We start from the raw sequence: 26,838 nt of genomic DNA on the forward strand, positions 1-26,838 counted from the left end.
GGACAGATATCCATATATATATATATATCCATGTCCACAAAACAACTCTATACAGTCAACTTTATGTACAGTCAACTAACGTAAGACGTATTTCTCTCCTATCAAGGTGAAGAAGTCTTTTTGTCTCAGGCCTTTATTAGACGGAGCCAATAAATATATTGTCTGGAGCTATGAAGACAAGAAAACGTTTGCCTAAAAACAAAACCCAATGCTCACTAATCAATACCATCTCCTAGACAAGCCACTTCCATTACAGTTATTTTCAAGATGTTTAGAGAAATGTAGCTGGAAAGGACCGAGACCACTAACCTATCTATCTGTCCCAGGTATCAACCAACCCTGACAGATGCTGATCTAATCTGTTCTTAAAAGCCTCTCACAATAGGCATACCTTGGCTTTCCTATGCAATTTATTATAGAGCTCAACTCTTCCCACCATTAACATTTTTTCCTCTTGTCCAAGTCTCCCTCCCTAGATTAATGACTCCTAGTCCGTTTCAGAGATATTATTCCCTTCTTTACAAAATCCTTTTTCAATATTAATCTAGGGAAGGAGAGACACTGTTGCAATAAGGACAGTCAGTTCTCACTTCTTTCTCGTATCATGCTTCCTTGACAGCTAATCATTTTTATCTAATCATTTTTATCTCCTCTGGACTTTCTCCAATTGGTTACATCTTTCTCAACTCATGGTGCCAAAACTAGACACACTGCTCCACCTGAAGCCTCAACGACACTGAGCAAAACAGATTGTTTCCTGTGTTTTATACTTATTTTTATGGAAAGCAGCACAATGTTAGTGCCCTTTTTTGTGTAGAAGCTTCTCTTCTGTTTATGATTTGGCACAGATCACCAGATTGTAGTCCATGAAACAACTGCCTCATCAGTAATGCCCATCTTATACTTATTCACACAATTATTTGTATTTCAGACGTAGCACTTTCCACAGGTTCTTACAGATTTATTTTAAATCATTCCTCCACTTTGTCAGTAATTAATGTTGATCCAAAAGTGCCTGTAACCCCTCCTACATTGATATAAATCACAGTTTAAATGAGCATACGTAATTCATCATCCAAGGTTTTGAGTGTCCCTTCCTGAAAAAAAGCATATAGTGATATACAGGATAGATGTCTGTAGAATGCCATATAGTACCAAATCCCAGTTGGGAGAATAGTTTAATCAAGAGATTTCTGTCCATCAATGCCGTAAGACTGGGACAGCATGTTTCATTTGAATTACAATACTTTTCTTATTAAAACCCCTTGGAAAGACACAGCCATGGAATCTGGCATTTATTCATCAATGAAATCAAACAATTAAATATTTAAAAACTTCAGATTCTTTTAAAATATCAAGTTTCAATATCTCCCTATAGAAGTTACTATACCTCATCTATAGGCAAAAAATTAAGTCATATTTCTGGCTCAGGAGGATGCCTTAAGTCTGTATCAGATCACATTGGCCACCCTTACCCCCCAATTCATTGTTTTACCAGTACGAACAACTTATAACCTACACCTCTATTTGCTAGCTATATATCCGGTTAAGACAAAATCCCCAACTCCATTACTAATGGCTTCATAATAAGCAAAATAAAATTTAACATACTTTTTAAAAGCCTTTTCAAAAACTTTGAAGCACAGCAGACAAGTAGACTATCTCTCAAAAAGCTGCTAAATCTGAGTATGGACACCAGACTTTCCCGATGTTGTGGTTTTAACCTAGCATATTTCTAAAAATTAACTGCATATGAAAAAAGTCTAGAGTAATCTCTCCTAATATGCTTTAATTTTCCATGAAATAGCTACTATTCCAGTGTTTTTCCTATGTGCCATAGAATCAGAAGCAGCAAGATTAGACTATACAAAAAGGTCCGTTATCCTGCTGTGAAAGTAGCCTTGAACTGATCTGTTCATAATAAGATCTAAATGTACAGTTGATGCCGTCTAGAAAGTTTGCAGCGTCCTACACAAACACTTTCAAACTCAAACTCAGAGGTGACCATACTCTACAATAAACAAGCAGCAGTAAAAAGATCAAATGACTAAAAGCATCAAATAGTTGGTAACTGGATCGCTCCTCCCCACCCCTTCGCTCCCATGACACAAGCAGCAAGTACCCGAAAGCGATCTTCCACTACATATTACTCAGCTGGCTATTTGAGGATTTGACTTGGATTTATTATTTCTATTTTTATACTTTATGGCCACAATAACAATCTTTTAAACTGGAAAGCTCAATATAAGAACATTCTCTCATTTTTGGCTGAGAATTTTCATTAAAATAGGAAACATCAGTGCTCTTCCAGGAACTTTGTTAGAATTTTGTACTTCCCTTTGGCGTTATTTAAGAGAGTCCTTTCATTAGGATATACTATTTCTCAAAGCAACTTTAATACACATTTAGTACTCACTGCACTTTTGCTGATGTATTTATCACAGCATATGAAAGTATGCATATTTTAAAGCATGCAACACCTCAGAGCAGGAAGTTCACCTGAAGAACTATCCTGAACCCACCACTGAACAGGATGGTTCAGACACCATCACAACCAACCAGAAATAACGTAGAAGAAAACCCCCAAGTGATGATTTCTGAAATAGGATAAAATCAGAGTCCCTTCAGATTCCAGACTATCCATCATCCATTTATTTTCTTAACTATATTAGCTGATAAAGCAATAGAATCCACTGAAGTCCCTAGAAGCATTTTTATTTGAAACAGATACAACACAGCAATATAGTAGTAACAACCACATAATATACTGCTTGCTGCTTCCCAAGAACACTGTGAGATGATAAAAAGTGACTTGAAATAAGGGATTATTAGACTAGTATCTTGAAAAAAGAATAAGCAAGAGGTAACACGCAGAATGGAGAATCACATAAATTTTAAAGAAATATGTATCATCCTCAATTACCTAAAGACTTCTGTATATACTTGGACAGGTCAGTTCTTCCCTTTGTGCTTGCTCCCGCACCTGCAAGGCAGGAACCTCTGCTTTTTCCCCCACCCAAGAATGACAGATTTCTAATTTACAAACATCTTGGAGATACTGAGAAAAGAGATGCAGGTTACTGCCATGAAATATTACTGTATGAATGTATAGGTTATAGCTACTGGTTTATTCAGTCTTTATTAATATTTCCTCTAATTACACTCTGTATTCCAGCATACCAAACCAGTTGCTATCACAAAATTAACTTTGAGATTTGTGGCTTTTAAGTTTAAGCCCTTCCCAATCAAAATCACCTTGAAGTAAAAGCTTCCAACAAACTGGGTCAGTTTTATTTTGGGAAGACATTTATCTCATACATATCTAGTCCTGATATCAAGCAAGATGACTCCTGAGAGGAAGGAAAGTGAGAAGCAGTGAAATGAATACGAGTCCACACCACTCGAGCTTACATGTTTTGCAAAGCAACTCTAAAATTGCTTGTCAAAACAGAAGAGAACAGCAACAAACAGTACCCGGACAAGAAAAGACTATGTGTGATATCCAAATCACCTGATAACTGCCAAAGGTTTTCTTTAAGTCTTCCAAAACTTTATAAACTATTCATATTTTGTAAAAGATTCAGAAAGCAAACAGTGGATAATTTTACCATTTATTCCCAGTAGCATTCTCATGACTATGGTCTCATATACGTGCATTTTAATTAAAAATGATCAAGATTATGCCAAGTAAACTTTCATGTTTCATAAAAACAATACAAAAGCAAACCAATCCTACCACCACACACCCACGCACCGAGCACTATGCAGCAAAGAGGACTCCTCAGTAAGAACGAGCAACGAAGTAACAGTTTTTAAGCGGTCCCAGTGAAACAGATTTGTTTATTCCTAAATAAGAAACAGCTTTTATGTTAAAGACAATGACAATAATTACTTTTCATTTATAAACCACTAAAACAAAAACAAATCCCCCAAACTGTAACTTCTGCAGGAAACCAGATTAACAAACATCCCCATTCCATTATGCAGGCAGAATAAAACAAATATTACTCAAAGGTCAAAAGGCCACAGCAGGGCTCACATCTTTACCATGTATTCCTACCACCTAGCTAGCAGGAAGTAGTTTCACTGCTGAAACCATTAACATACATCAGGCTGACAGAAGTATTTTACTGCATTTTATATCTGAGGTTTTTCCAAGATGCCAGCCAGCGCCTTGTCTGGATACCACTAAAATATTTTAGACTACAAATAATAGCAAATCCTATGGTTTACCTACTGTTTTCAGTAGTCAAGTCAAAGAACACAAGAAAAATAGCGGAAGACTATTTTTAGCAAAACGTAAGCAAAAAAATACGCTTTTGCATGATGGAGAGCAGAGTTGCACCAACAGACAAAGATTCCTAGGTTTGATTACAGTTTCCCCTGAACAGATACCTAAAATCTAAGTCTGTTTGGCTATACAATACTTAATATCCCCTATATTATATGCAAAGCAAGGGTGATAATGCTGTAAAACAAATAAATCCTTCATCTCCCTTTAAAAGAGCTGAATATTTAGCTTATACAAGTAATTAAGTACAACGTGACAGACATTTATTAGTAATTTTTAAAGAAAAACTGAAATAATTTTAGTTTCTGCTATCAAGGAACTCCCACAGTGCACTTCTGAACTTGGAAAGAACACTGCTAATTCCGCTTTAGGAAGGACTTATTTCAGCAAGCTCTAGTTTTCTAGAGGTCAACCACCACAGATTGCGACTTGTTTGTAGAACATTTTTTTCAAAAGCAAGGTACTTTTTTCTTCCTCAATTCCCTATGGTATTTCTAGAGTAATGACTATTAACGAGAGAAGAATAAGGGAAAACCAAATGAATGATACACAGAGATTAAAATATATATATAACTACAGCTTACTTATCAGTTATTGCAGATACATCATCTTAGTCCAAACTGCCTATTTCTCTAGACAATCTTCAGAATCATTTCCCCGCTTTTCTCTGCGAAAAAAATATTCATCTGCTTTTCAAGTGTCTCGTAACACCTCCACCAATCCACCCCCAAAAAACACCAAAATGACACAGGAAAAATCTCCAGCAACTGTTAAGATGCAAAATCTGCTCTCTGGCTGGTATCATACTCAATTACCTTCTAGAAAAGGCATCAGAAAGGAGGACAACATCCTCTTTTCTCAGCATAGTTGAATCTAAGGGAGGCTGCTTTGGCAAGCCACTCTTTTATATGCAGACTACTCAGAGAATTAAATCAGTTCTAAATGAAATCCACAGCATCATAAAGCACCACTTTGCAGAGCTGAAGACAGTATTTTACCATGTATGCTCATACTGTATTTCTATTATTGCATCAGTAAGGCTTTTTAATATCATAGATATGCTAGTTCTTCAAAAAGTTTCAAAGTTCCTCAAAATTAAAAAGAAAATGGAAATTACAAATTTCTAATGCCAAGAACAATCTTATCTTTGCTGAAGTAAACACTTATTAATCCAAGCAGCATATAAAAGCATAATAGTATTTCAGTGCGGGGGGGAAGGGTGTTACATTATCTGCGATAACAAAGATGATGAAGGGACTGGAGCAGCTCTCATATGAGGAGAGGCTGGGACTGCTCAGCCCAGAGAAGAGAAGGCTCCAGAGCAATCTTATCAATGTGTATAAACACCTGACGGCAGAGCCAGAATCTTCTCAGTGGTGGCCACTGGCAGGACAGGAGGCAATGGGCACAAACTGAGCCCCAGGAAATTCTACCTGAATAAGAAAAGCCTTTCTACCCTACCATGAGGGTAGAAAAGGGTCAAACGCTAGAACAGGTTGCCCAGGAAGACTGTGGAGTCTCCATCCTTGGGGATATTCAAAACTTGGCTAGACACAGTCCTGGGCAACCTGCTCTAGCTGACCCTCCTCGAGCCAGGGGGGTTGGGCCAGATGATCTCCAGAGGTCCCTTCCAACCTGAACTGTCATTCTGTAACTGTCATGAAATGACTGGTCACCCTTTTTCCTCTAAATGTAACACCATTCAAATCTTTATATTTTCTTACAAGCACAAAATACCAGAAGAGATCAGTATTATCACAGATGCATTTTTTTTTTTCCAAGAACTATGAGCCAGCCAATGCTTGTTCTACTGTACAGCCCTTTGCCTGACAAGCAACTTCTAGAAAGGCTCAAAAAGCTCAAAGGAGAGATAAGAGCTGGGGAAAGGCCTGGTAATTGTAGCAGATCTCGGAGTGAGTGAACCTCTGATGAACGCTCCACAAAGCAGAAGAAATATACACTAGTACATGGAGCGGTCATCAGGGTAGCAGTTTACCCAGGAGAAAACAGTTAGGTTAACTACTGAATTTATATTGAACTGTTTTGCTATAAATTGTCAGGGTCACTCCTACAAAAGTCTCCGAGGGAAAAAGGACCAGGCTTCAATGCAACGCCAGTTCTTCATATGGCATGAGAAAAGAGGCCAGAAGCTCAAAGCACACACTAATTAAAAGGCAAGACAAATAAAAAGAAACATTTTAAATCCTAAAGAATTCTATTTTATTAAGAACCCAAACGTGTTCCTTTAATGCTTGGATTTCAGGCACTGGAGCTAAGAGCAACACTGAAGAAAGCAGGTCTAACCCCCGGGTTTCCTCCCAAGCCCTGGTCAAGCAGGGGAGAAGGTGTAAAAACAGAGTAGGGAAATACAAGATTTTAAGGGAGAAGGTTCGGAGTAGCTGGGGCATAGGCTTCCTAGCTGTGCTCTGTAAACCACTTGCTGATGGGCTGCTATGCCTACACAGCCATACAGGAGGAGGGAATTTAAGAAGGAAATTGAGTTCTTGACCCGTTGCCTAATGAGGCTAGAGATCTCTGGCATTATTACTAAAACAGCTTTCATTTAGCATTCGTCCATGAAGATCCGCTTGGTGTCTGCTGACACAGGCTAGCAATGCAGATGATCTCATTACAATCGTGTATGATTAAAGTTAAGTGCAGCATCTTTTGCTAACTGCAAAGTAACTATTCACGTTCACGCGACACTTTCACTGAACCTAACGGGCATTTGCATGTTTCTGTAAATAGAACTAATTAATAGCCAATCATTTAACTTGGCAAATGCAACATTAAATTTGAATATGGGTCAGCAGCAGTAAAAACAGTCTCACCTTTCTCAACACACATCATCTAAATATAAACACAGTTATTTGAACAGGCAACATGAGACGTGAAACAGCCTGTAGCAATAAGGCTGCAATCCTGTAATGTCACAGTCCAACTTACATATGACATCCCTCACATACTCAGCAAGACTGTGTCACCGTAACGCAACATAGCCATCCTGTCAGATGGCTGCACTGGGCTACTCATCTACTACAATATAGTAAATATGAACACTATTTCTTAACTAAAATCAAAAGTTTACTAAGTTGTAGGTTTTAAGAACTTCAAATTGCTGTTCTCATCTCTGAGCATCTGGAGAGAGATTCACTAATTTGTAATGAAAAGTATTATAAATTCATATTTCAATTATATCTTTTCACTTATGCAGCAGTACCAGAATCATGTTACCTAAGATTTCAATAAGCTTAATTCCCGGTTAAATATATACTTGTTACTTGAGTGTTACTGACAAGCTGCACCTCCCCAAATTAACAGCTCAGTATCCCACTGTGCAAGCATCTCATCTCTGCTTCCATAAGCAAACAAAAATTGCTTAGAAACATAACAGATACTGCCATGCATGGTATTTGAATAATGCCTTTGTGTGCTTTCCATTGTATTATCTCATTCATATACTGCTGAAGACTTGTAGAGACTTAATTGCCCTGTTCCCAGAGGCCACATCCCTAAGAGAATACTAGGTTCAGCCACTATTAAAACTATAGAAACAATGTATGTTTCTATATGATAGCAGTGCTATACAGATTTTTTCTGGTCGGTCTGGTAGGATAAGGAAGAAATATGGAAAATTGGAGCTAAATTGGCATGTCTAACTTGGGGGGGGGGGGGGGGGAAGGTCACCCATATGCATAAAAAGCGTTTAGGTACTTTTTTATGGATTCATACTTTGTCTCATTTCCATTCTTCATACGTTAGGATCTTCCTTCAGTCTCAGAATTGAGCATTGCTAGTTAAAGTGATCTAGTAAAGAAAGTAAACCAATGAAAAAATAAAAAATAACCTCTCCTAACAGGGCAATCTGCTCTACTTATCAAAAGGTAGTCATTCCTATACAGATACTTAAATATCAAAGATGTGCAACAGTCAGAAATGTGCAAGACCCTTCCAAACTTTACTTTGAGCCAGTATTTGCCACCATGATCTGAAGTTTATCCTTCCCTCTTCCTCTCTGCCCCAACCCACCCTCATTTCTTAGCTTCACTCTTGCTGCACGGGACAGCTCTAACAACAGATACCCATGCCTAAGCTACATGCTGTGACAAGAAGACACAAAACGTGTAGAGCCAAGCAAACTTGCCCATCTCCCCAACAACATCCTTCTTCTAAGTGCATTTTTCTTCCCAGCTCACACCCTCTTGAAATACATTGGCACCTCCATTCACAGACATCTCATTTCCAGCAACTGCATGGGTACTGAGGCCTCCACAATTCACAAGTTCATGCAACTGCACACTACAAGCTGCCAAAGAGTCAAAGGAAACAGAAAAGATTTCAAAGGCAGTTTGCTAGGGTTTTCTCAGAGTTTTCAATTATTTAATAATCACTTAATCTTCCTTGCTGGATTTAAATAGCTTTGAATCCTTTGAGTGATTTATTATCAGTCACTATTATGTCTCACTTATATCCTTCTAAACATGCCATCCTCAGCACTGAGACCCAAAAGCATCCTTTTATGACATATATGTATATCCTTTGTTATGTAATAAAAAACATTCAGGTTCTTTGTGAATGCATTACAGCCAGTAGCTGGCTTTTGTTTGTTAGTTTGACGACAGAATTATTCCAAGTTGAAGACTGTGGGGGTGTGAAAACACCGAAGTTTCACCTTCTGGATGGAGAGCCAGAATATTCTGATGTCACCTATCGCATGCAATGAGCATTTTGCAGTGAGGCTTACAACCAACTTGATGGATACTTCATTCAGATATGCTCACTCCGACTGACTCCAAAGAGACAGTAATAAGCGTCACACTTTGATTTTTTTTTGTCAAGTCTTACTTTATAGCAACATAAATTTATATATATACATACATACGCACACACACACACACATATATGCACACCTGCCCAACACCACAGTTCAGCAAGTGTTTTGGGGTCTCACTTCCTCTGTCAGACTCCGATTCCATTTCCTCTCCCCACAATTAAAATACATTTTGTATAGTCACAAAGAGGAAAATGGGATACACACGTGGAAAGCAGATCACTTGTAAAGGCTAGTCTAGGGTTACAGTATAACACGCTCATTTAAGTGCCATGTAACAACCGTAGAAGAATCAACACGTCAACTGAAGCATCCTACTCAAGCTACCACCTCTGCTACAGAATGAAAACCTCCAAGCAAGAAGGTAAGCATTTGGAGGTGGTCCTATCTTAAATAAGGAAAGATTTTCCATAGCAACTAAGATACAACAACCATCAGTTACTTCTCCTACCCCTTGTCCGAGGTGAGCTCATCAGTCCGGCCACTACACAACAGGATACAAATTCTCTGCAGTTCGCAAGCCCACTCATGGTGAATTTGCCCCTAAATTGGACTAAAACGAGGCAACGGAAACAGGGGTATTTTTACTGCCTCTCTGCTGACTGCTGCACTGAACGTTTATCAGCTGGGCTGATGCTTGCAAACAAGCAGTGCACAAAATTCCTCATTTCTTAGTACTATGGTGATTTGTTCAAGACCAAAGAAATAGAGTCTAAATGCTCAGAAAAGTCATATCCCTATATGCTAATGTTATCCTTGAACCTGCAAGCAGAAATACAATTCCAGTGAAACACAAATTCTCTGTAAGAATAGCTCATGTTCAGTTGGATAATAACTGCAAGCCTCCAATCACCTCCGAAGAAAATCTTCGGCAAGTTTGATCACCCAGTCTCATGAGCAGAAAGAAGATCCAGGGTCGGGGAGGAGAGAGAGGAGGAGAGGAGATTTAACTATTCTCCTGCGTATTACTATATACTACTTATCTGTGGATTAGTCTAAATGTTTCTCGACTTTGAATGTTAATTTTAAGACTGCTCTGGGACCTCCACCTTATTCTAGAGCCCACAGAAGATGGCATTCTTACACCCTGCAACAGTGGAAAGGTTTTTTTGTTTCTTTGCTTTTAAAAACAGGCCTACAAAACATTCCAGGGGAGCAAAGAAATTAAGACAAGATATATATTTTACTGTTTTGTAGAGAGATGCATTTCTCTTACCCTAAGTAAAATTAACAGCACTAATCCTTTCTGCAAAGTCGGTGCCTTTATGTTTCAACTGCCGTATATTCTTTAGAGGTCAAGTGTAAAACAGAGCCGAAAAAGTTAAGCTCGGGGAAAAGATTCAACTAAATTACTGGGGTTCCTTGGAGATATAAGCAAATTTAGGCACTTAAAGCGGACCAAGTTCAAGAGCGCATTTTCACTGAACAAGCACAACAGATTCAGACGTCCTCACAGAGGCCAAACAAAAAGGCCGAAATCTGCCCATATCAGACATCACCTCAAAAGAGAGCTGCTGCTTGACAGACTTGGGCAAGCTTATGTCATATATAACAAGTCCCGTGTGCTCCCCCTCCCATTTTGATCTAAACACTGCTCAGATTTAGGAAGTGTCCTTTTGTCCCTGCTGCCAATAAACACTCTTATTTCCCTGACATCTCTAACCAGAATGCTTCTTCCTGATCAGACTTGCACTAGGGGACTGAGTTGGTGGAAAACAGTCAATCTCCTCTAAGATTAACGTTAGAAACGATCCTTGACCAACTTGTCAGTGGATGCTACTGAAATCTCTTCTAAATTGCGTTTGCTGACTATGCTGCTATGCGTGCCTCTTGCCGTAACAAAAAAAAAAAAAAGTATGCATGCGCACCAAATCCAACCTTTAACACAGCAGGCCAAATCAAATATATTTAGGCACAGTAAATTTGAATAAACCCACAGCTTATAAACTGACACTTTCCCGAAAACCCTGACCCAGCTTACAACCCATTAATGAGTTTTCTAAACTGAAGTGGCAGTGCCACCTTCAGACACAAAGCCAGCGTTACAGTTTCCACTATACTAGACCATTCAGAAAAACACACAATAATAAAAATTTCAAAAATAAATGTCACTTTCTGAAAAAAAAAAAAGCAAAGATAAAGCCAAAAATAAAACTCCACAAGAAAAGCATTGCTTTAAGTAGCTTAATTGAGCAAAACAGTAATAACAATATTAAATAAAGTAGCAATTTAAATTTAGCTTAAGCATTTTAACATTTGGTAAAAGGTGCAGTAAATCGTGGTTCTTCAGTTCTGTCCACAGCCGTTGCAATACACGCGTGTGCCACACTGCACCACTCTTGTAACTCTTAACTTTCAGGAATAGAGTTAATACTATTTATTAGTATCTAGCCACATATATCATGATATTTAGATACTGAAGGACTTTTCAACACAAACATTATAAAATTGCATTGCGTGGTGGCAGGGTTAAAATGGAAATACTAATAGAGGTTAAGAGTCTTGCCAACCTAGCACGAACTCTGAATAATTTAAAGGGGCCAAGCTGTTCTCTTAATTATCCGCAAATTCAGTATTTTTGGCTTGCGTATCATCAACAGGGTACCAAAAAGTTCTTTAACATTAGGCAATTAACTTTTTAAAAATTACTTCCTCATTAATTTATGCAATCTTATTGTGTAAAGAGCAATCTCACCTTTAGTAGAATATGCTTCAGCAATCATCCTTAACCTGTAGGGTGGCACTGCAGCTAGCTGCAAGTCATCTACTCCAACTCTGGAATACGTGTTCAGAGCTTCTTTGTAATCACCTTCCACGTAGTTTAACTTGGCCATAATTAGGTTAGCTTCTTGTAAGAATTCTGGCTAGAAGGACGAGGAATAAAAAAGCTTTTTTGCCCTGAGACAACACACCAAACTGCCTAACTGACAATGCTTTGGTCCCTTTCTTTATATGTTCACTATAGAAACCCCCAGTATCTCTCTTGCAATACAGAGCAATGAATGATCAAAATTCTATCTTTATGCAACATTTGAGAAGCTTAGGGTGGGAGCTAAATCCACAAAATGGTACTCCGCCAAGCTACTGAACAGTAATTTTATTCTCATTCCGTTAGTCATTTTACACTTTCACATATTCATCTGTGCATGCAGCAGAAGTACCTCACAGCCAGCATTTGCTAGGTAACAAACTATTTAAAGACAACCTATCATTACAACCCCTCCAGTGATTTTTTTTTCCCCAACAACACAAGCACAGTTCAAAACAATGGAGTTCAAAAACTTCATAATATATGCTCCACAGTCTATATATTTCATTTGCACAATTTCAAAGTGTTAGGATAGAGAAATGTCTTGAAAAAGATTAACGGGAGGAGAAAGTAATACTCTTGCAGATCACTGGAAGTGCAACACAGGAAGTTAGAGATTACTGTAAAACAAGGTTCTTCTCATTTCTCAAAAGAGACGGCTATGAATACAGACAAGATAAAGTGATGTAGTAGCTTACAACAATGATTAAGCAAAGAAGGACCAGAATGGTTAAGAATATCAAAAGATGAAGACAAAAATCCCTCTCCTTACCTTCCCCCCCGCCCCAGCTGTAACTTAAAGAAACCTTTCCTGAATAGTTATGAGAGTATTTCAGGAATTTGTGAAATGTTTTGTATTTCTATAACATTTTTCCATCTAATTGCACTGTTCTTTGCAGTGCATTATATATACCAAGTAAAACTTTCATAAAACATGCTGAAAGTACCTAACTTAAGCATCCCTGAAATCCACACCAATTTTCTTGTTCTTCTAATAAAAGAAAATTTAAGAAATTTATCTGGACATATATCCATGAAGGAACAAAAATCCACGAAATAGCATACCACTGATGTTCTGGGAATAATATACAAATAAAAATAATAATGAAAAAACCCAAACACAAGAACTTTCTGAATTTTTTCAGAACTAGCAGACTACTCTAGTCAATTTTAACTTTTCTAATTCTTGCTCGGAGTTACTTACATACCTTTAGGTTTCCTCTGTCAAGTGCTGCAGTGAGATGCTTCCTGACGTCAATCAGCTTTGGCCGGGGACCCCGGGGGCTACTACTCTGTTTAAGAGCATTCTCCTTCAAAAACTGTTCTAGTTTGGATTCCCCAAGAAGAAGTTCTGCCATGTCATCTGTAAAATAAAAACAAACACATGAAATAGCAGAAGTCACCTTATTTCACTAACGTTTCAGTGGCGGCAACCATTTGCAGATCTGAATTTTAAACATAAGCTAATCAATACAAACACAGAGTCAGTTATTCTGATTTAATACAACTTAGAAGCAAGTCTCCCATGCTCTAAGCTATAATGGATTGGAGCATTAACTGGAAGCCAGTACACTTCCCCTCTCCCTCAAAAAACAACACTTCATTCCAAAGCCTTAACACGTCTTGTACCTTTCTGACTGCGACAAGAGACGCTTTTAACATTCGTATTACTGACAAATGTGCACCTGTTTCATAAAATGCCTGATGTAGTTCCAAATATGAACAGAGATATTGGATTAATTTGCCCAACAAGTTACAAGTTGCGCGTCCCTCAGTACAGCTTTGATCATCATTCAGATCTAAGCTGTAACTACATAGATATTGCCCAGACCTTGTTGAGGCTCCAGTCACATGAAGTCTTCTGTATGAAATTCAATTTCCTGTCATTCTCCCAGTTTCTTGAGAGGCATACTCCCGCTTTTCAGATACGAAGATAGATCGTAATACCGGGTTGCCCAGCAAAGCTGGAGAGAGCACACATTCACTGAAAAACCAAGAAACTGGTCATCCTTTACCTCGCCCTTATCCAAGACCACCAGACTTATTTACTGAAATCTGCTGAGCAGTTTTTCTGGGGATGAGACAACAGTGAGATATCACCTCATTATCTGGGATCTGAAGATACTAGATCATGTCTTGCAACCAATGGCTGAATAACCTGAATTTGAATTAAAAACAAATTATTTTTAAAAAACAGAAGACAAAAAGCTGACAACCTAGCAGGTACTGACAGCCCTAACCTTTAGCAGTGTCCTTAGAAGGGAAGGAAAAGAAAGACCAAAAATATGTGGAACTTGATATTACTAGAAAAATCCTTCTTTCAGGAATTATAAACACATCAGCATTATCTCATCTCCAACTGCAGTAAATTACAGTCCTGAGTCAGCTGGACTAGTACATCTAACCTACATACAACGCCATTAAAAAGTAAGCTAAAAGGACTAGTGCTGTCCTGTAGTATGCCCTACCAATTCAAACAACAAAAACCTTGAAAAATTTTCCCTTGAAACCTCAAGTCAGCTGCTGAATCCTAAATCACACTTTCTTGAAAAGGGAGTTTAGAGACCAAATAGCAAAGACATTAAAGGAACTACTTGTTCATATTTTTAAATTTGATATTCCGGGAACGACATTCATGGCGACCTGGACACTTGTTTGTTCTCATCTACCATCCATTAACATTTTACTTTTTAAACTATACTGCAAAAACAAAGGGATCTCAGCTCCTAGACGAAGATAAGACAAGACACAGATACTGCCTAGTTACTACTTTGCTTGATTTTCTGACTTTCAGAGCACAGTTGTCCGATTTGTCAGGCCCAGACTGGCAGTGACAATTACGTTCCTTTCACCACCAAATAAAAGTTTATTCAGATAGATTAGCTAGTCATCTCATATCTCGATCAGATAACACTAAATAATCTTAGGTGTCACTTTTCACATGTACAAGCTTCTTTTAAGAGCATCTTTAACAACTCTTCACGTGTGTTTTGTATTGCCCAAACTGTGCCACTTCTGCTCAGTTCATCCTCATGATAACAATGCATCCCAGATACAGTTTTGTATCTGGGCTACAGTTTTTGCAGTCAAAAAATGTTGGCGCCCTAAAAGATAAAGAAGGGGAAATAAAACATTTCCCTAGTGCATCCTTACTTTAGAGACACTCTAAGAAACTGTGACGCTCAGCATCCTTCAAAGATGTCTTAAAGGCATAGAATTCCCAGTCCAAAGCAAAAATATTACTACTACTCAGTAATAAAGCTACAGTATATTAATTAAACTTCTATTACCCACTAATCTCCAACTCGCCAACCAAAAAATTGCTTTTATATGCCTGTTCAACACTCATGTGGCAAAACTGACAGCTACTTAGTGGTACTAACAAGCAAACTGTACTGTTCAATGTGCATTCGCAGCGACGTTGGCCAACTCCTTCAGCACTCTCACAGGCAACCCAGACGGAGTCACCCATGGAGTTGTGCATGCTGCTCACTGTGCCTAACTCAGTCTTCCTCTATCAGGGGTAATGCTTCACTCCACAAGACTGCCATTAATGCTCCGGCAACGTCTCTCTACCTCTGCCAAGGCGGTCCAATCAGGTGCGATAACCCATCACAGCTCTGTAATCTCAGTGAGATCACAGCGCTGCAACTGCACACAGGTTTCCAATTTCTCCATTATCTATTAAAAAAAAAAAAAAACAACCTAATGACTCATACCTTAAGTATGCCAGCATGGAGTAATTCTCCATCAATATCAACACATTATCTGCAAGCACTGATACAATATACTAAAAAGCGCAAACGCTACAGACAGTTGTCACTTTCTGCAACAAGGCAAATTTTCCAAGAGAAGTAATATGCTAACATAAGATTTTTTTTTAAAGATACCCAACATCTATTTTGTTAGTTCATTCTCTGCAGCTTCTTTCTTTTCCTTCAAACAGAATTCTTACTGCAATTGATAAAAATTAACAACTTGCCTAGCTTCAGTTTTTAGATGCAAACTAGAAAAAAGTAGTAAGGATCAAATCCAACCCTGACATTTCATATCAAATCCCTTTTGGACAGTCTCATTCTGAAGTCCACATTTCATTAGCTACTGCATTATTATAAACTGATAATAGAGTTAAGTAGTATAACCAGAGCTACCAGTTCAAAAATACCTTTAGCATATCCCTCTGTAGAGTTACTTTCTCTGACTGTTCCACCTCCCTGGAAATCAGAGCATAAACTGCATACACAGAAAAGACAGTCGTTTTTGCATAGCAATGTCATTTAGGTTAGTCTCATTTTCATACCATGGTACGCGTAAGGAGTGTTTACATGCGCTGTGTGAAAGTGTCTCAGAGATCAGCAGTCAACTACAAACTTATAAAACTGTGCTTCAGAACACATTCACAGGATTCAATTATTTGCCTTGCAAAGAATAGGTCACCGAGGGGTCCTTTCAACACAGGCATTTTACTACCAATGTTCAGAAAGCTCCAGAGAGAAAAACTGAGTACACAACTGCTGTTTATGAGTCTCCTGACACTTTAAAAAAGCAAGGAAAAAAATAAGAGTAGGCATTAAAAATAATACTTGAGTTTCAGCACAGTAATGTTCTCTTTGGGAGAGAAACAACGAAGATAAATTTTGTTAATTACATTTTTAAAGCTAAGCGGTGACTTAAAAATGGATAAAAATGTTTGTTCACTCCGAGTTTTAAGGGATGTATGAGTAGACGCTTCAGCCCTGATCTATATCCATCCAAAACAAAGTATTTCATTCAATAAGTGTTCCTCTTTCCTTTCATTCAGTTTAACACCTCACTGAGCAAACTTCATTTCCAAAGGATACTGAGGAACCACAAACGTCAAGCACAGTAAGGAATCCCAAATAACAGGAAAAGAAAAAGAAAAATGAAGCGTGACAACAGTTCTTTGGTTCAAGAGCTGAAATACACCTTCAAGGATACTTACAATGAAAACAGTGATGTCTACAATTAACATTCTTTAACACTTCAGAAAGCCAGAAGTGTGTTGTCTGGCAGTAAGTTTTACAAAATTCCTCATCCCTCCCCAAAAAGGAAGAAAGAACATCATCCAACTGCCGAATCTTAAGTGGAAGAACGACTTGCAGCCTGGGAGATGATGAACTACTGCCACAGTGCGTCGACAAGCAGAAGTCCCAGAAATAACTAATAACTAACTAATAACTAACTAAAAATAACTAAATTCCCTCAGCTTTCTTCATGCAGAATTGAAATAAACCATGGCTTATTGCTCAATGGCTTGAGCATCTACTAGTTTCAGCCTTACTACAATCCCTGTTCAACCAGTTCAACAAGCAGCTGCACTAGGCATACACAAATTGGAGGGAAATTGGAGCTCTTGTGACCACTAACCAAAGAACACTACTATTAAGCATTTTCTGAAGTCCATTACTACAGGTTTCCCAGACTATTTATGCATACGCTTACAGCTTAAGCAAATTACCCCCACAGCACCACTGCTAGTGAAATTTATTTTATGACAGCACAGAACAGAAAAATGCAATAGCTGTTTAAAAATAAATTACTTTCATAGCTCTTTATTTGCTCAAGCTTCCAGCTTCACCTGTAAAACACTAAGATCACCAGATAGATTCACAGAATGGCCAAAGTTGGAAGGGACCTCTGGAGATCGCCTTGCCCAACCCTCCTGCTCAATAATCAAAACAGGAAGCCTCACAGCATCCAATTTGATAAACGTACGTTTGAACTAAACTTAGCTCATTCAATCACACGCAATGAAAAAAAATGCAGGTCGTATCTACAACACCGGGAAGCATGATGTGCAGCAAACAGGATCACCACCACCGCTGGGTGTTTTAATTGGAAACAGCAAGTACGTTTCCATATTTGAGAGCAAACGGCAACTATTAATACTAAAAGCCTCCATTGTTCTTGCAGCCACACTGAAGGAGAATGATCAGAAATTAGCTTTCATCCATTTACATTTTGTTTAGGTTACAACGAAGAACAAAGAGTAGCTTAGAGAACAAGAAAAGCACACACTGCGGTATTCTTTTCAGTCTTCCTTCTTTCCATGGCTTGTCTCAAAGGGCAAACCACTTTCCCTGACACTACTGACCACAAAAGGGCCTTGAGCCAATTTCAGTGGAAGGCAAAGCAAAACTTTGCTGTCACGGAGACAGTGGCTCAGGATCTTGCTCTACCAGAGAGCTACACTGCAGTGACTGAGGTTAACAAATTTGACAGATGATGCCAACAGAATCCAAACTCTGCTCTCTGAAGTCAAGGAAAAGAAAAAAAGACGGTAGGTTGATAAAAAAGAAAAAATAAGAGACTGAAGAGACCCTGACTCCGCCCAGCTTCTCATACATGGGGAACACTTCCTTTCTCCTTATCCTCACCATCCAGGAGTCTCCGTTCTCACCTTCACTCTTTGAACAGCTCTCAGTATTAATCGAGCACTCAGTACTCATTGATTCATTCTCCGGCCAAAACAGTCATTTTTTCATCTAGGGGCTGACCAAAGACCCAAAGCTCAGAAGAAACCACACAGAGAGATGAGCCTCTCTTCCCCAGAAGAGGGGATCCTGGAATCTCTCACCACCTCCAAAAGCCAATCACTCCCAAAAGAGTTTTCTCATGTCCCCATCTCCCCACTAGCTCCACTAGAGAAGCCACAAATAAACTCTTGCCAGGCAACAGCCCACATCTGTCCCTCAGACAGAGGGGACTGTCTTGGGTACATAACCGTCAGTTTTAAGACAGAAAGCATATTTTAGCAGTTGATTTTTTTTTCTTTTATCAGCTGTTTATCAGGAGGTCCCCCTCTCCTTAAACTTGGCTCTAGAGCAATCCAAATAGAGCCTTGATTAAAGCATAGCATTTTCTCCCTGTTAAGGTAAAGAGACTGTAATTAAACGGTAGAAAGAAAAACAGAAGTCTGACTGGAAGATGAGCCCAGCCAACATGAATTTGAAGTAAGGCACACTTGAAAGATAAGCATCAACTTGTTCACGTAATTAACTGCAGAAGCAATAGGGAAGGGTGTGGAAACTGGTGGCGTTTTCATATCTTGGTCACCTTTCCGTAAGTTTTACTGAGAGAAAACAAGCTACTGAACTCAGGTGAGCTGCATTCAGGATTTGCCTACAGCCAAGAGGCATCTCTCACCCACTTTTTGCGGAAAGAGCACAGTTTAAGCCTCTTTTTGGGACAGGAAGGGGGTAAGTCTTTTGTGAAACCTGGCAACACCCTCCAACTCCTGACTCCGTAACTACGCAGTGGGTGTCTGTTCCCCAAGGAGTTGTCTGCATCAGGGCTCCAACACCAAACATGCTTACAGCTGAAAAGACTACTACTTTGTTCTAGTAAAGCAGAAGCTCTAGCTCAAGTAACTTGAAAAAGTTACAAAAACAAAACAACAATACACAATTCCAGATTATATGTAAAATACAATATTTTTAGCTGCTTAACTGGGGAACCTACCAGTGGAACAGTAGCATTTGCTAAATACTGTCCCACACAGGTCCTTTTTTTATTTCCTCCTTTCCTTCAGTGCAGATTAAACATTCAGGACCTACTTCAATTATCAAAGATAACTAAACCTAAGTATCTGATAGGGTCAGATCCTGACCCTCTCCTCTTTTGCAGAAGATACAAGCACACATTTCGAAATGCTTTCTTCGCTTTACCACATTTTACATATTACAGAAACATCAACTGCAGAGCAGCTGTGTTAAAATGACCATTTTTGATTAATCACTCTTCATATGTCATCTCTAGAATACCAATACTGGTGACAAACTTAGTAACAGAGTTTGCTTATGCCAAATTGCTCTCTTCTACTACATTATTACACGTTTTAGAGATTTCTTATGCGATAACTCCACAAGCACTGTGGAGATACTGACTGTACCCTTCCAGTCTGAAGATTTATAGTTCTATCTCCAGAGGTCAGTCTATTCGGTGACCGGAATGAACAAAGACCCTGTAGGAAAAAAAAAAAAGAACAGCACGCAGTCTTATAAAGCTGTACCAAAACGTATAAAAAGAAAATTTTAAATTACTTTTAAACGGGTGCCTATAGAAACCACATTAAAAAATACCTTTAATGCATTCCCTTCTCCTGAAGCCAACCCAAGGTTATACTAAAGGATTTCCATTTACACATACACCTTTTCAGTAGAATCATACAAAGATTGGCAGTGAGATGGGAACCTGCAGAAACTCACGCAACGCTGCCTCCTGAAGCACCAGAGTAACTCCTAATATCCTCTGATCACAGTAGCTTACTAGCAGCTGCCACTATGCATTCTGTCAGACGTTTGCTGATGCCAGAGAAATGCCAAAATCCAACGTGCTTATCTCCACTCCAGGCTCTGGAGGAAACGCTCTCTAACGATTACAGGTCTTGCTACCAAACAATGTTTCACTAGTAGCCAGATATCCTCACTCCTTCCAATTTATCCCACCATCCTGCCACTTCTCTTTCTACAAACCCCTTTCTTGTCTGCAGGCCCACCTATCAGATCACAGACTAAATCATGTTCAGTGCAGACAAAATTGCAGGGAATTTAATCATCAAATCCTAAAATCTGATCATTTACAAGATACATCCTTACACAACTTTATACAACTTTAACCCCTGAAGTTAGGCTAAAGAAACCTAGAGCAGCTCTACACCAATATATACCAGTTATATGCACTGACAAGTCAGGCTATCATTTGTACTTACAATGTTTAAACAGAGCAGAGTGCAACCAATACAACATTCATATTTACGTAAAGGTTAATTTGTAAAATAATTTCACGTACAAAATATGGAAGAATCCTTATAAATTAAGTGGCTATAAGCTTCAAACACCCAGAAGTACTTGCTTCATTCCACTCAGACCAATTACACGGCTCCATACAAGGGGCGAGTCACTCCCAGCATAGTCATCAAGAAGGGGACATCTCCCTCTCCAAACCCCACTCGCTTTTGCCCTCCGCTGGGCGCTCCCACTGTTCACCTTCCCTGAGCTCTTACATTCTTCAGACCCCTCAGTGAAATCATCCAGCTCAGTAAGCCAGCAGAAACTAACCCAGAAAGAGGAGCGCACAGTTTTCTGCTAGGCCACCATGTTAAGTGTTCACCTCTGGTGTTCATAAATACAAGGGGGAATGCAGGAACATATAGCCAGGAGAAAGTGCAGAGAGAAGGAGCAGCTTGAGCACGGGCAGGAAGAAAGACCTCCTCCTCGCAAAACCAGCAAGGTGTTAGACCAGCTTGGTTACTTGTGAAATCACAGCCTGACTACGCTGGCATTCTTCCTTCCAGATGACAAGTCAGTTGGAATACAAGTAGCACCATTACTCGCACTGTTGTAACACCTCTGGCTATCTGAAGAAACAAAGCTGTCAGTCAAAAATAAGGCAATCCATGTAAGTGCCACCACCATCTTTGCTCTTCATTCAGCAGAATATGTGACTTGGCATGCTTGTTAAGTAAACGCTCTCATGCCTCCAAAGGAAGGAAGGAAAACAAGAAAGACCACAAAGAAAGAATACACCTCATTTTTGTAGAAATACAAAAAGACGTCACTCCAGTGGTCTGCAAACTTCTCTGGTAGAGGTGTAGACCTCTTCCAAAAGCTCTGCATATATAAATTGCATTACAAGTTATAGGTATAAAAAAACAGACAAATTTCGTAAACACCTTCAAAGAAGGGCGTGAGTCTGAAGAGGTTTATAAAACCCTGGTTTACCCTAAGGATAAGCTTTACCCATGCATCTGAAGGCCTGAATTTCACAAGGGAACAAAACAAATGAAAACTGGTAAGTTGTTACTATTTTTACTTCCTTTTCAAATACAGAGGTACAAAAAGCACAGAAAGTGACAAACAAAAATAATCACACAAAAATGTTCTAATCCTTTGATTTTGGTACTCTTCCCAACTGGCCTCGGTTCCCATGTGCTCCCTTACTGTGCAAGGCAAATGTGAGGAAAGATAGATTAGCAACTACGTGTTGAGAGGGGAAGGCAGGTAGAGCAAAGATCACAAGGAAAAAAAAAAAAAGTTTAGTAATGGGAGTAAGAAATTCAATTGGTAAGAAAGCAAGTAAGAAAGAGGTACGCTCAACGGCTGGTGTATTCCCATCAGCACACTCAGTATCTCTAGGCAACATTCTATTTTCATGGCAATGTCACAGTGCTCTTAGTAGCATATAGATCAGCAAGCTACAGGGGCATGCATTCTCTCCCTTGCCTAAGTAATGTAATATTTCACATCAGCTAAGGTTTCTAGAGAACTACAGCATTTTACCTCACTGGAACTACAGAAATTTGCCTCCTCAGTGCTTTTCCAGAGAGAAGCACAGATCGCACTGCACTTGAGCAAGGTCAGGTTCTGATTGTGGTGACAATGAATGGCCGGAAATACTCAGGGAAATTCACGCATTCTTTACTTTATCCACTCAGCCTGCCACTGGCCCGACCTAAGGTTTCCTCACTGTGTTTCTGAAGGAAGGAAAGAAACTATTTGAACACTGATGTTCTGAGAACGTTGTGAGCAGCTACAATCTTCACACAAAAGTCCACTGCAATAACTTCCTTTGAGATGCTACCGTTTCATCATAAACTCATGACTTACAAGCAACTTTGAAATGTGAATGCTAACTTCCAAAATTATCATTTGAAGTCCACAAAAATTCAGTCATCCAAGTCCCAGAACCACGAATGGTGTAATAAGCTCATTAAAAAATAAATTTAAAAAGTTGCAAAGAGGCTTCAAAACACACCCTCCAGAAGATGAGCACTTCACTAGAACACACGAGTCATCTGTAAGACCAACGTATTATGGCAAACTTACTGAAAAAATATCATTGGTATTTTGTAAGTCTTTGCCAGTGTTTCAGAACAGCAAATTCACAGATCTCTTCAAATATAAAACTGGTAACGGAAAAACATTAATGGGGATTTCAACTACATGTGATCACTAAAATCAAAGTGTTGCAGCTATCACTAGTTATTTTGGGGGACTACTACACTAAGCTGTGATCTTAGAGAAAATCTCTTACTGCATGTTGAATTTTCTGCACATAACAGTTTTTGATGCCAACCAATTTTTGGAATACAAAGTTCCATTTGCTCCCCCTTTAATTAAGGCCTTAAATTATAAGTGGCCCATTCAGAATGGCTTAAAATAGAAGAGAATTCTGTAACTTATGTTTCCCAGTTCTGGCCACATCTTAAAATACATTCTCTCTCATTAATATTATATATTCAACACTTGATTTTTTACTTTTTCAAACTGCAAACAACTCATTTTGCCCTTACAGTTGTTACTAACTCTTGCGATAGGGCTTCACCACCATTCTGTTCATTTGTGTGTTAGGCAAAATTCAACAAATGGAACCAAGATTTCTTCAGACCATTTTCTTAGAAGGAAGCTTTTTGTCACTTAAGCTAACTCGCACAGTTTCATCAGTGAAAGCTGCGTTAAGATCATATTTCTAGCAACTTCAGGCTTGTCTCATTCTGCTCTATTTATTAAGGCATATCCAGGATGTGAATCCTGAAGAGAGGCCTCCTCCTTAAAGTCAGTCAGTTTATGTATCAGCCAAGCGTCACATCTTTGCGAACCTCAGAGTAGCATGATGGTTTTTATGCCAGCTGCTACTATTTTCGTAAATTCTGCACATAATAGTTTTGACGCAATCAAAGTGCTCACAAAGTAAGATCTCAAATAGATTTGTGTTACGTCGTACAGATCTTACTGCTGCTGCTGAGTTCTGGTTCTGATGGACAGAAACAAGAAACAAACTGAGTAAGTGCCTAACAACTGAGTTACGTTAAAGACCTTTCTTTCATCTATCCTTTTGGGCAAAAACAATGCAAGTCACAGGCTGGACAAAGAACATATATTCTCCACGATCCAAATTGTGACTATGACTTACAGAATACTGAAGGCAGCGACCAACCCTTTATTTCTCTCCCCTGTTTTATCTTAAAGCTCAGTACCTTCACAAAGCCTTGCAAATACAATCCATCAGATATAGAAATTAATTCCGGTAAATGCCATTTTTGTGCATCCAAAATCCTACATAAACTGACATTTATATGTGATCCAATGCCAGGTTTTAACAAGATCCCTAATTCTTTGAGGGACTTGATGCATTAGGAGCCATCAGCAGAACAAAACAGAGAAAACAATACGATAATCAAGTCCACTCATAAAACGCTGCACCTCTCAAGAGCTGCACTTCTCTGAAAGTATTCACTAGTACCTTACGTGTGCACGCGCACACTGCTTCATCCTAGGAGCTGTCATTGTTATTTATTCCTTGATCTAATTTAGGCTGCAAGCTTTGAGGGATGGAAAAATATAGAAAATACCATGTGAGCGCAAGGCAATCCAAATAATAATGTGGCCTCTTAAAATCTGCGACAAGTACTCTTCTACAAAAGTGACTAGTTTCCAGGTGTGAAGAGGTCCAGATAAAGTAATAGGCCAGTGACTTGCAACAGTGTAAGACTGAGGAAAATATAAGAGGATTTCCCCAAAGGACCCTTCCCATCTGGGTTCAAGGAATAAAAAGCCCTCTTGCCAGGAATTCAAATGGCCCTCTTGCCTCAATTAAAATGCTGCAACATTCAAGAGTCAGAGACAATTCCCTACACAACAGTATACGGACAAAATGAAGGTACTTCCTCTCCTTCCCTCCTCTCATCTTCTCCAATATGCTTGAGTTGGGTAGAAAATACTCAAGGCAGAGAACTGAAGCCAAACTAAGGATTAAATTAACAAGCTACTTCTTGGACAGCTTTCGAGACTAAAAATTTCACTGGGAGTACTAACACCAGCAACCAAACACCGACCTACCTCTGAGCTATGCTCAGAAACCCATCAACAGTTCTCTTCTGCCTAGCTCTATCTCTCTGAAATTTTATTGCTAACTCCTTATTTTAAAAAAATATTATAATCCTTTCAACAAGATTCTGTTATTTGGAGTTCAGCCTTTTCTTCGGCTCTTTTGCAGATATAAGTTCTTCCTTAAATTGTCAAATTCTCTAAGTCTTAGAAACCACATGTTGTTAGCAACTTTTTCCTTCAAACTACGAAAAATACTCCTTCTTCTCACTCTGGTCAACCTTAATACATCCCAATCGACGATGACCTTCTTCTTGACCAGACGCTCAAGAAAGCGGTTACTTTTCCTCGAACTGATAATATAACTAGTCAATATTCCCTCATAATGGAGCCGCATAAGATTGACTTTTAAACCTTATTTTCCACTGATTCGGGCTTTCTCTCTTCTATTTGTATTTCCACAGACCTCATCCGCACAGTTTTCTTCTCTGCCTAAATGTGTGAAGCTGCCACTGCCTCTGCTCCCAACCATACCACCATCACACCCCATCTTCTCTCTGCTTTAACTTCTCTTCTCTGTAGTCACCTCAAGTTCTGCATCTCCAGACTTTAAGATCTCCCTAAAAGTCCCGCAGGCAGACGAGCGAGCCCGGCGAGGTAGACGCTATCCCCAGGTCTATTCTCACACCCAGAGCCAAGCAGGTTCAGGAACCCGCTGCCAAAGAGACGAGTTTCCCTGCGCCTCCCCAGTTCGTTAGACGCTTCCACAGCCCATAAGAACATATCACCTTTCACCTCCTTTCCCTAATTTAAAAGTCAAGGAGATGAGAAATAAAGGACCACGCAAAGCATTCACAGCTTGAAATAAGAAACAAAATGAAGCAGCAGGGCCGTGCAGGAGCACAGGAATTACAGGCAGAGGGACATTCAGGGCTTTACGCTCGCCGGCAGCATGTGCGCCTGCAAGACAGCAACACCCACGATAAACCGTCAGGCCGGTCAGCAGTTTAGGATATCAACCCGAAGGGCCGCGCTGCCAGCGAGGAGAAACGCAGCCGCCGGGCGCCGCCGGTCCCGCCGGCGCCGCTCCCAGGGCGGGAGGGTCGCGCCGGCGCCCCCCGGCCGGGCTCAGCCCCCGCGCAGCAGCCTCCTCTCTCCTCCCCTCCCCTCCCCTCCCCTCCCCTCCCGCCGGGCCGCGCTCCGCCGCCGCAGCCGCCCCCCGCGGGGCTCCTGCTCCTGCCCCCGCGGCCCCTCCGGCTGCCCCCGGCGCCTCGGCGTAGCCGGGCGGCCCGCAGGGCCCCTCACGCCGGCCCGCCCGGCTGCACCTGCCGGCCGCGCCGGAGCCCCGCTCGCCGCGGGCCCGCCGCCGCGGCCTGCTGCCGCCCGCTCTGCCCTGCCCTGCCCGCCCGGCCCGGCGCGGCGCGGCGCTGCCTGCGGCCGGCTGCGAGGCGAGGCCGCCCGCCGCCCGCCGCCCGGCCCCGCACCGTTAGCGATGAGCTTGGCCGAGAGCTGCTTGACGAGCTCGGGGATCCGCTCCCACTGGCACTCGGAGCGGCACCGCTCGATCTCCGTCTCCAGCCGCGAGCCCGCCTTCTTGGTGGCCATGGCCGGGGCCGGGGCCCGGGCCCGGCGGGGGAAGGGGAAGGGGCCGGGGCAGCGGGGCGGGAAGGAGGAGGCGGCTCCACCGGGCGCCTGTGCGGCGGCGGCGGGAGCGGCGGAGCTTGGGGGCTGCGGCCGGCGCCGAGCTCGGGGCCGAGCGCCGGCAGCGGCGCCACCTGCCGGGCAGCGGCGGCGCGGCGCAGGGCGGGAGCGCGGGGCGGCGGCGGCGGGGAGGCGGCGCCGCCTTGGCCCGGCCCGGCCCGGCCCGGCCCGGCCCGCGCAGCCGCCCCCCTCCCCCGGCCTGCGGGGCGCGGCGGGAGGCGGCGGGGCTGCGGGCTGCTCGCCGCCGCTCTGTCCTCGCCCCGGGAGTAACAGCCAAGGCGGAGGGCCGCGGCCGCCGGCAGGCGGGACCCCGGCCGCGGCGTGGCGCCCGGCCCGTGGCAGCGAGGGCCGGAACCGC

At 40.9% G+C, this 26,838-nt stretch overlaps 1 protein-coding gene across 5 annotated transcripts in view; it reads right to left on the reverse strand.

The window, feature by feature from the left end:
- TTC7B (tetratricopeptide repeat domain 7B) overlaps positions 1-26,838 on the reverse strand; it is a 145,691-nt gene that overhangs the window by 118,430 nt on the left and 423 nt on the right. For 4 of the 5 annotated variants that reach the window (XM_068946800.1, XM_068946801.1, XM_068946799.1 and 1 more), the window contains exons 1-3: positions 26,264-26,563; positions 13,140-13,294; positions 11,818-11,986 (exon numbers count right to left, since the gene is read on the reverse strand). In XM_068946800.1, the coding sequence (XP_068802901.1) occupies positions 11,818-11,986; positions 13,140-13,294; positions 26,264-26,384 (445 nt within the window). In that variant the 5' untranslated portion in view covers positions 26,385-26,563. Of the gene's footprint in view, positions 1-11,817; positions 11,987-13,139; positions 13,295-26,263; positions 26,564-26,838 lie in introns of those variants that run through there. The other variant, XM_068946802.1, reaches the window with a different exon arrangement.

This window comes from Struthio camelus, chromosome 5 (assembly GCF_040807025.1).
Source record: "Struthio camelus isolate bStrCam1 chromosome 5, bStrCam1.hap1, whole genome shotgun sequence".
NCBI lineage: Eukaryota > Metazoa > Chordata > Aves > Struthioniformes > Struthionidae > Struthio > Struthio camelus.